We start from the raw sequence: 11115 nt of genomic DNA on the forward strand, positions 1-11115 counted from the left end.
TGCAGGGGGAACCGCGTGGAGGTCGACCTGGTTGGGTATATTGCTAGCAATGGGATTCTTAGTCTCCATTACTAACAATCCCTTTCCCCCCAGCGCTAAGGTGTTATGTCTCCGTAGCCTGTAATTTCATTGCTATATTTAACCCTTCAAACCGAAACATAACTATACAAACACATTTGTTTACGACAGAAACACGAATGGGTCAAAGGTACCCAAGCAAACGAAAAAAAATATATAATGACGACTATAATCCTTAATAAGGTATTCAGAGGAATCTGTAGTTCACAAATCCCGAACATAACAATTGTTCACATTTCGCTGAGCATATTAGAATCTAACGGGATAGGAGGCTAGCACGCCGTCGTCATTCAGATGCATTTGTTTTGTTATCGGGATTTCCTATCGCTGGAGATCGAGTCAAAAATTTAATCTGACACACTATTAAAATAAAAAAGTAGATAAACAAATTCTTAACAAAACCATGTTGTGTTACAACCACATTACAAACGTGATGTAATCGCGTCACGTGTGTATTATCTGAATTACCCGCCATTTTTAATCTGTTGAAATTTTATACCAGAGAATAATTGCCTTTTCAAGTAAAAGACATTTCGTTTTAATTTGTCATGTGAAATAAATATTACTTCATGTTTTTACACACTTTATGTTTGTTATTACTATAATTGACTTTAAACTCGTATATTCTTATTGCAAAATGTACGAAACTGACCAATTGTAAGACGCCATTTTTATAAACTTATTTTTTATTTAAACTTAAATGCAGAGTGGAAATATATGTATATTACTATAAATAAATTATTTAAATTGATTATAATAATATATCTTAACAGATACAAATTCTATCGACTTGAAATTTTGAATAGTTGTAGATATTGTCGAGCCTATAGAAAAAGGGATAATTGAAAAAATATTTATATTTTTCCTGTTAAACGGTTCAAAAGGGTGACTTGAAGTTTCCGAATAATCTTATTAGTTCAAGTTTTACGTGAAAGAATTATATTTATATATTCTAAAATCGGTGTTCCTTTCTATTTCCGCTAGTTTTAGAATTTTAATAAAAAGTAAATAAAAATATTATTTCTGTAATTTTATTACGTATGGTTATTCCTAATATCCCTAGTATTTTTATTTTCCTATGATAAATGACGTAAAGGCCTAAGATTTCGCTGTCGAGTTCTGCAGATATACGATTTTCAATAAAACTTTAATATACTTGAAAGAGATAGAGTTTTTTTTTTATACAACTCAGAATGGCAAACAAGGTGACGGCCCACCCGATGGAAAGTGGTAACTGTCGCCTATAGACAAGTACCATGGACATAATAGAGTATACTGTTTCGCCCATGATACCCCCATGCGTTGCCATTCCTGAGGACTCAGGTGTTATTCCTCTGTACCCAGTAAATTCACGCCATATTTTCACCCTTCAAACCGAAACACAGCCATGCAAACACAACTGCTTCACGGTTGAAACACGAATGGGACAGAGGTACCCAAGCAATCGACTTGTGTACAAAGTCTCCCTCTGGTAAGGTTCTTGATTCGAATTATTTTTTTATGTTTATAACCATATAACTTTATCAATTTTAAACTGATTTAAAAATTTCGTTTATTATCTGAAAGGGTATACCTATAAATTGCTTCTATAGAAATTTTATCAAAATTAGTTCAGTAGTTTAGTTTTTAGATCAAATTAACTGCTATTTTCAGAATTGAAGTCGGTTTTTTGTGGAGCACAATCTTTAAAACAATATTAGGTTGGGGTTACCTGAGTACAAACAACCCACGTGCATTGTATTTAGAGAAAACAATCCCGGCATGCCTAGTGACAAAGGTAACGGATTGTTACAAATGCAACTATTATAATTATATATACATTTATTGTATAAATTAAATCAAATAATCAAAAATAATTTTCGAATTACCACAGACGCAAAAAAACAAAATTATATAATAAACTTTCTACCAAAACTACTACGAGGAATATAAAAGTTTTTGGTAGAAAATTGAAATAAGAATAAAATCAAAATCTTGTATTACAATTGATTAACGATGACATAATTTTATTTTAATAATAACCACATCATTCAAAAAATATTTTTAATTATTTGTTTTATTCTATACATTAAATTTATATATAATTATTACAGCTGCATATGTAACAGCTCGTTGCCTTTGTCATTCGGGATCATGGGATTGTATTCTCTAAATGTATTTCATTAAGCTCGTATTTCGTTAAACCAAGTTTCATTAAATAGTCTTGTCAGGGCCGTGCCTGACGGGCGTTCATTGCGTGCACCGCACGCAGGCGGCCGAAATTAAGAGGCGGCCAAATCGTTACAAGTTGTTTACTGGGCCGATTTCGGTTAACCAAAAACTGATTTTTTTCCCGGTTTGATGCCCTGTGTATAATAATAAACATTAAAAATTAAAGTAGTTTTTTTTAATGTTATCCTGGGGGCGGCCATACAGACTGGCACGCAGGCGGCCATATACCCAGGCACGGCCCTGAGTCTTGTACTTGTAGAACTCAGCCGAGGGATTTTAGGTTATGCAGGTCAATGTGTTTGGATCACATGACGTACTGGTATGATACTTGACCTTGGCGTGACAGGTGTACAGCGTACCCTACCTTTAACGACCCCTTTTAAATATGTTATTATTGCTAATATACTAATACCATCTGTCTGGAAAGGGCGGAGAGGGGGGGGGAGGTTGTTAGTAATGGGATCTAAAGGCCCCATTGTCAACAGTATTAGGGATAGTAGGGGTGGGTAGTATCCACCTCTGTTACTTATTATGATGTCCGTTAACCTGAAAATAATGGGGGGAAAGGGATTGTTCGTGACGGAGACTGAGAGTCCCATTGCTAGCAATATACCCAACCAGGTCGACCTCCTCGCGGTTCTCACTGGAAACTATCATGGTTAATTCCTGATGAATTCATCATGATGGGCTAACTGGCCTGTTTTTATTCTCATCTATCACCCTTCACTGGTGCTCCGCCAGCGTATCCCGTTAGCGCAGGCGGGGTTACCATACCATTTTCACCCATCAAAAAATAAAAAAACAGAGAATAATATTGGATTACTTTTAACATATTCGATAATAGACACCCCCCCGATATGGGTGATATAGAAATAGGTGATGACCTCTTTTCCTCCATCAATGTCCAGCGGAACCCAATATATAGATATCGGATCGATATCCATATTACCTATGCCTAGTTACCTTTACCTATTATATGAAAAAAAAAAAACTATACATCCTAAATCTTTTTAATAAAAAAATTCTTAATTCAAATAAATGTATTTTATGCACATGTCACGCGACAGCACACGAACAGTACTAATCACAATTTTATTATATTACGTCATGAAAGCGGAAAATTAAAAAAAAAAAAACTAATATTTATTCTAATTACAACGATACCATATCTAGGTATATTGTACTGATATGAGCGTCTACATGTCACAAATGATCACGGAATCAAATGGAATGTTTGCCTAACGGCAGTCTACCGTAGTATTTGCTCAATACTAACTAGCTAAACTATATTTAATAGAAACTAAACAATAACACACTTGTTTATAAAAACTAAAGCTTGCTTACTCACTGTGATAATTTTTTTATACAACTTATAATGGCAAACAAGCTAACGGCCCACCCGATGGAAAGTGGTAACCGTCGCCTATAGACATGAGTAGTACCATGGACATAACAGAGTGTACTTTTTCGCCCATGATACCCCCGATGTGTTGCCATCCCTGAGGACTCAGGTGTTATACCTCTGTACCATGTAAATTCACTGCCATATCCCATCCTTCAAAACCGAAACACAGCCATGCAAATTCATTTCTCGTAACTGTTTGTATCTATAATAAGTTTACTATTGTAATCTTTTGATGGAAACGGTTAAGAGTATCTATCTATCTACTTATCTAAAGCGTGATTCAAACTTATTTTAACAAGTAGTGTGTTCACTCTTTATTAAATTAAGAAATTAGTACAAAAGAAAAAGACAAAACACTTCAATAGGTTTTTTTTTTACAAGACAGGGGACAAACGAGGATGCGGCTCACCTGATGGTAAGTGACTACCGCCGCCCATGGTCACCCACAACACCGGCGGCATTGCAGGTATGCTGCCGGCCTTTTTATGAGAGGTTTAACGTTTTTATGAATAGGGGGGGGGGGGGGACGGCGGTAAGTCGAATATGTACCACAAAAGAAAAACACTGACTTCAGGCGAGGCAAGACCAGATTTGTATTAAATATCAAACTACTGTACCAATTCTGGTAATATTGTTACGAGAAAAATCTGAACATTTTTACTTTAAGAAATAAAGAAAGATTTTTCTAAATCGGTTCATAAATAAAGGAGTTAAATTAAAAGTAAAAATATAACCGAGCTGAGAGAACCACATCCTTATTTGAAATCGGTTGATAAATATACAGACAGACACACTTCTGCTATTTTTTTTTGGATGAAAAAGAAGTGTTAATTAATAATTCACTGCTGAGAGATGATAGGCGCGAAAGAAATTAATTAAAATAGTTGGTCCATCGTGACAAATTCACTAAGAATTAACAGCGTTGGTTTCCGCGTGGAGGTCGTTCTGACAGGATAGATAGAAAAATATCCTCAAAAGAAGATTAATGCTGCAAACGTAATCAATAATACATTTGTCCTCTTTCGAAATTACCTCGTTTTAACCTTTATTGTTTATCCTACAGATGTAGTATTTAACATTCATCCAATTGGAAGGAAAATATACATGTGGTTTATTTATGGGTATTTCCTCTAAAGATCAAACTCAAGAGCAAACGATTTGATTCATTTATATATATACATATCTGTCACGCCTGTCTCCCATTAGGGTAGGCAGAAACAATGGAACGCCAAATGCTTCGATTCAAACAAACCTCTTTCGCTTCTTCCACATTCATCAATCTTTTCATACACGCTCGCCGGTTACGGGTACTTTTAATTTGGCCCTTCTTCTAAATAAATCTTCTTCTATCTTCTAGATAAATCTCTTTCGTAATTCTTCTTTCATCCATCCTCTCCTTTCTCCATTCATAACAAATTTTCTATTAATACTAAACTTTATGTCTATTAAGACATAAAGTTTAATATTAATAGGAAATTAATTATACATCACCGTCATCTCGGCCATTAATCCGTCCACTGCTGAACATAGGCCTCTCCCACACTATAGAGAGCGGTTCAGAGCCACCTGCATCCACTGACTCCCTACAACGCATTTGAGGTTGTCACTCCATCTAGTGGAGTTCTACCAGGCACCAGTGAAGGATGATAGGTGAGAATGAAGAGACTGGTCAGTTAGCCTATCGTGATGAATACACCAGGAATTCAGCACGATGGTTTCCAGGGGGATTATGTGGAAGTCGACCTGACAAGGTACATTGCTAGCAATGGTACTGATAGTCCACGTTACTAACAATCCCTCCCCTCCTCCTACCACTGTACTAGTATAAGTCACAGATAGTCGTTAAGTAAAATAATTATACATAATTTATGATCGTAAAATATAAATAACTGAAATTATTTCATTTTAAAAAATAATTTGGTACGAGTTTTTATGACTGGTAACAATGAACTTTTTAAATACTCCGTTTACTTCAAGTGGACCGGTCCAAATGATTAATTAATTTTATGGCAACACTTAAAGAAAATAACCTTTCTTTTGTTAACGTTTTTCGTCCACTTTTGTTTTGTCAATGTTTAAGCTTTATGAGTTTAGTTCCTTTACAACACTATCCTAGAGTTTTTTATAGGTTTTCGAAAAGCAAAATTGTATATTGCTAAAGATTTATTAATATGCCTTCCTCTCGGTTGCTATGCGTTTTTACTTAGACGTGTGATACAAACTCGTTTCTTTTTTTATAAATTTTGTATATATATATATATATATATATATATATATATATATATATATATATATATATATATATATATATATATATATATATATACAAATATTACTAAATACTTAACCCTTTGAGTGCCGACCAGCGCCATTGCGCTCGTGCGCATTGCAACTAAAAGTGCCACGAGCGCCATAGCGCACATGAAATCAGTCGCTGTTCAGCTTGCTCTAAAAAAAAATATTAAAATTGAATAATTTTTGGAGGAGATACAATTTTTTTAGAGGCAAGGGTAAATGACATCAACACGACAAAGATTTCTTTGGCATTTTTAAGTAGATTTGAGTAAAAATCATTGGCACTAAAAGGGTTAAGCAGATATGTTGGTGTATGTACTATTGTCGTCGGTATATAAATTTAACCGGTTATTCTCTGCTGAACAAAGTGTCTCCCCAGTATCTCGTAATTACCGACACTGCAATATTTTTTAAGGTCATCGTCCCGATTTACTGTGGAACGCCTTATTACCACTGTGGCCTATCACTGCTCTTATTTATATATATGTATATATATGGGGTCGCCACTCGAAAATATTCATCGAAGTGGGTATTTTTTTTATGGGTGAAAATGGTATGATAACCCCGCCTGCGCTAACGGTATACGCTTGCGGAGCACCAGTGAAGGGTGATAGATGAGAATGAAAACAGGCCAGTTAGCCCATCATGATGAATTCATCAGGAATTAACCATGAGAGTTTCCAGGGAGAACCGCGAGGTGGTCGACCTGGTTGGGTATATTGCTAGCAATAGGATTCTCAGTCTCCATTACTAACAATCCCTTTTCACCCCGAAGTGGGTATTACATACGTACATCTAGGTTCCGAATATCAAGTATTGAATAAAAGAATACTACATATAGGATACAAATAAAAATACAGAGACCACAGACTAAGAAAATATGACAGTTGTATTTTTTAAATCGCAACTACTATCCTTAATCTATGTTTGCGACTTAATACGTTCAAATAAGACTATACTAGTTAGTCTTCGAAATACAAACTTAGTCACTTATCTTCAGATGAGCAGCATACTCGTTTGTCACCTGTTATAAAAAAGAAATTAACTGCTCTTTAACATAAGGTTCAGATTAATATCTATGTATCTTAATATTTAATATGCATTTTTTTAATGCAACTTAGAATGGTATACAAGCTGACTGCCATCTAATGGAAAGTGGTAACCCTCGCCTATAAATATGAATAGTACCATGGATATATTTTTTTATACAACTTATAATGGCAAACAAGCTAACGGCCCACCCGATGGAAAGTGGTAACCGTCGCCTATAGACATGAGTAGTACCATGGACATAACAGAGTATACTGTTTCGCCCATGATACCCCCCATGCGTTGCCATTCCTTAGGACTAAGGTGTTATTCCTCTGTACCCAGTAAATTCACGCCATATCCCACCATTTAAATCGAAACGCAGCCATGCAAACACAACTGTTTCACGGTAGAAACCCGAATGGGACAGAGGTACCCAAGCAATCGACTTTTGTACAAAATCTCCCTCTGCTGGTATACTGTGTTGTCCATAATACCCTTCATGCGTTGCCAATCTTGTGGACTAAGGTGTCATGCTTCTATATCCTGTAATTATATTGCCATATCCTACCATTTAAATCGAAACGCAGCCATGCAAACAACTTCACGGCCGGAACACGAATGGACAGAGGTACCCATACAAGCAGATGACTTTTGAACAAAGTCTCCCTCTAGTGAGTTAATTTATTATTAATTAATTGACAACGAGTGAACTAATTGTTGCACAATATCAATAAATTGCTGAATGATAGTCTTCACAAACTAATGAATGTGTTCAAACATAATACACATGTACGGTTATCAACTAAAGTTCACTTTCACTAATAGAGCGCTATTGAATATTTCTTGACATCGCTTTGTTTATTCTTGTACGAGAGATTGCTTTGAATCGATTATAAAACTTATTGTTAATAATATAAGAGCTAAAATAAAAACTTATATATGAGTACCTACATCATATCAAATAATTGCTCCAATAAAAAATGTACACATACACAGCACATACCTACGAATTGATGATTAATTCGGATCAATTAAAAAACAATATTCTTATTTCAAAGCTCTCGCTACTTAGTTACGCTCATTTGGTTGGAGTCGAGTATCGTGATATCAGCTGTATCTCAGTGGTATAAAAAAATTTGCATTATTTGTAATAAGTATTAATATACTTTTGTGTGCAATATTTTTTTTAAATGAATGATAATGGAATGGTAACCCCACCGGCGCTATCGGTATACACCGGCGGGGCACCAGTGAAGAATGATAGGTGAGGATGAAGTAGGTCATTCAGCCCATCTTGACGAATTCAACAAGAATTGTTCACGATGGTTTCCAGGGGGAACCACGTGGAGGTCGACCTTACAGGGCACATTGCCAGCAATGAGGCTATCAAACTCCATTACTCACAATCCCTTTTCCCCCTATTAGTGCAATATTATAAATTTAGTGCCATATAAACATCGATACGTGAAAATATTTACAATCGATAAATATTATAAAATTTTCTTAGTATTTGATATTTAGATTACAAGTTTACGCAAGTGAGTGATAAAAATGATAAAAATCCTTATCAATTAATCGATATGATCAACATAATTACCTATAAATTTATAAATTGGTATGGAATTACAAGGTTTCATGTTATCTTAATATTGGCGGAGATCTAGTTTATTTTTCAATCGACTTTAAAAAAACGTTCTTAATTCAAATGTATTAATGTTTATGTTTGTTACCTCATAACTTCGTCAGTAAACCAATTTGGATTTTTTTTTTATCTGCAAGGATATACTTACAAATGGATACCATAAAAATTGTATCAAAATCGCTTCAATAGTTTAGTTTTTAAAACAAAACATCTAGTTTGGCCACAATCGAAGTCTGTTTTCTTGTGAAATACAATCTTTAAATATTTTAAACTACCAGAGGGAGACTTTGTACAAAAGTCGATTGCTTGGGTTCCTCTGTCCTATTCGTGTTCTAACCGTGAAACAGTTGTGTTTGCATGGCTGTGTTTCGGTTTGAAGGAATAGGATATGGCGTGAATTTACAGGGTACAGAGGAATAACACCTGAGTCCTCAGGAATGGCAACGCATGGGGGGTATCATGGGCGAAACAGTATACTCTGTTATGTCCATGGTACTGTTCATGTCTATAGGCGACGGTTACCACTTTCCATCAGGTGGGCCGCCAGCTTGTTTGCCATTCTAAGTTGTTTAAAAAAAATATTGGTTGGTAACAAAGAGTGTGAAATATAAATTCTATCTACCCCAACTGGAGACGGCATCGTGAAGTTCGTATGAATAGAGAACATTATAATACATTTTGGCTTTTCTGATAATGTCGGGGTAACTTAAAACTTTAATAGAAACTCGAATGTTTATGGACTCGTTTAGTTATTTAGTTGAGTGGCAAGTGATTTAGTAGATAAACACTCTACTCGTCTATAGTACTAATGTAACCGATAGGTACTACATTTTAATGACTTTCCTCAACCCTTAGTTTATTAAGTTGATTGCATGATAAGATAGCTATTGTTACAATTATTATACCTATAAAAGGTATATAAAATATTAAAGTTTTTTGAGTAGGTGTCTGAATTAATTCTTTAATAATATTTTATACTTATACTTATTCAATACTTTAATAAATTAAGCCAAGGTGATTCCAATAAATAGATATGTTTTCACTATAATCTGAGGTTTTCGCATAATATGATGGCATAGATTTTATGATTACACTGAGGAATGACTACATGGGACAGATAAAGGAAACACTAGGCGTCATGTCGTATGGGAGGTCAAAGGCATAGAGCTGGCTAGAAGAAAATCGATGAATTAGTTGTAGCGACAAGAGGAAATGAAATCAAATCAAATTTATAAATAACCTAGATTTTTAATAAAACATTTTGAAACAACGTGAGTGTACGTAGCATTACGATATTTCAAAATGATAGAATCACAATCGAAAATTATATTAAATTCTTTTGCCGTAGACAGAGTAAAAATTTTTACTCTACTGCAGATGTCAGACGAATACTTATACATATATTTCATAGATTATTTACTTACTAATGTAATAGGTTTATAATCAAAACCCATTGTGTGCCTACTTGTGTACTGATTAGACGATGACTCACCAATTAAGAATGTTATAAATGATTGTATATAAAATTTATTCAATATGTAAGTTTATAGATCTGTTACATAACGCAACTGTACTCACTCTTTACCGGGGGCTTCTTGCGAATTACTCTCCCCATTTTCCACCACTTGTACCCCACCTTCACCGGGGTTTTCAACCACATTCACTGAATTTTGGTCCGTCATTTCAACAATAGTCACTTTGCCTTATACAAATCACACTGAAATTAAAAAAAAAATCACAAATTTGACATGTAATTAAAAAGAAACGAAATTCGAACGTACGTCGTTTCGTTCGAATTTCAATATAACTGTTATCGTTCCTTTTTTAAATGGATATTGTTTTAATTAGGTAATGCTATGACGGTGTTTACTTACAAGGATCTGTTGCTAAATGAACAAGTGTATCCCGTTATCAGATATTATACAGATTAATATTGTTATCATATCATTAATTGCTAGATTACTATAATATACGAATTTTTACCTTTTAAAGCAAGAGGCCAAAATGATTAGATACTTAAGCACTCAATATAATATTAATTCATTGCATGCATAATTAGAAAAATATTTAAATTTATGTAAATATATGTGTGGAAAATCTTCAGCAAGACCATCCCATCTGCCGGAGGGAGGGCAGCTGGGGTGTGTGGGATTCGTGCCCACTAAAAACCACACGACGTACCACGAGGCGCTTATGTTGGATCCCGGGTTCCCGTTTGTACGACTACCGAGGATGAACACATACTAGCGTACCTACCTACATACATACAAATAACAATCACGCCTGTATTACTTCCCGATTAATCGCTAATTGTCAAAACAATGGTATTACGTAGGTAGCGCAATTGCTTTATACTTTCCTATTGCTGACAATCGTGAAAAAAATAGAAGACAATAATAATCAGTATTATTCTTTGAAGGGAACAATAAAAAGATTTCAATCATTCATTCAA

General features: G+C 34.7%; 1 protein-coding gene across 1 annotated transcript in view; it reads right to left on the minus strand.

The window, feature by feature from the left end:
- LOC113520707 (unconventional myosin IC) overlaps positions 1 to 10536 on the minus strand; it is an 82720-nt gene extending 72184 nt beyond the window's left edge. Inside the window, exon 1 of the mRNA XM_052897360.1 lies at positions 10242 to 10536. Within this exon, the coding sequence (XP_052753320.1) occupies positions 10242 to 10345 (104 nt within the window). The 5' untranslated portion in view covers positions 10346 to 10536. The remainder of the gene's footprint in view (positions 1 to 10241) is intronic.
- Positions 10537 to 11115: the final 579 nt, after the last annotated feature.

This window comes from Galleria mellonella, unplaced genomic scaffold (assembly GCF_026898425.1).
Source record: "Galleria mellonella isolate WM207_F2 unplaced genomic scaffold, CSIRO_AGI_GalMel_v1 utg36, whole genome shotgun sequence".
NCBI lineage: Eukaryota > Metazoa > Arthropoda > Insecta > Lepidoptera > Pyralidae > Galleria > Galleria mellonella.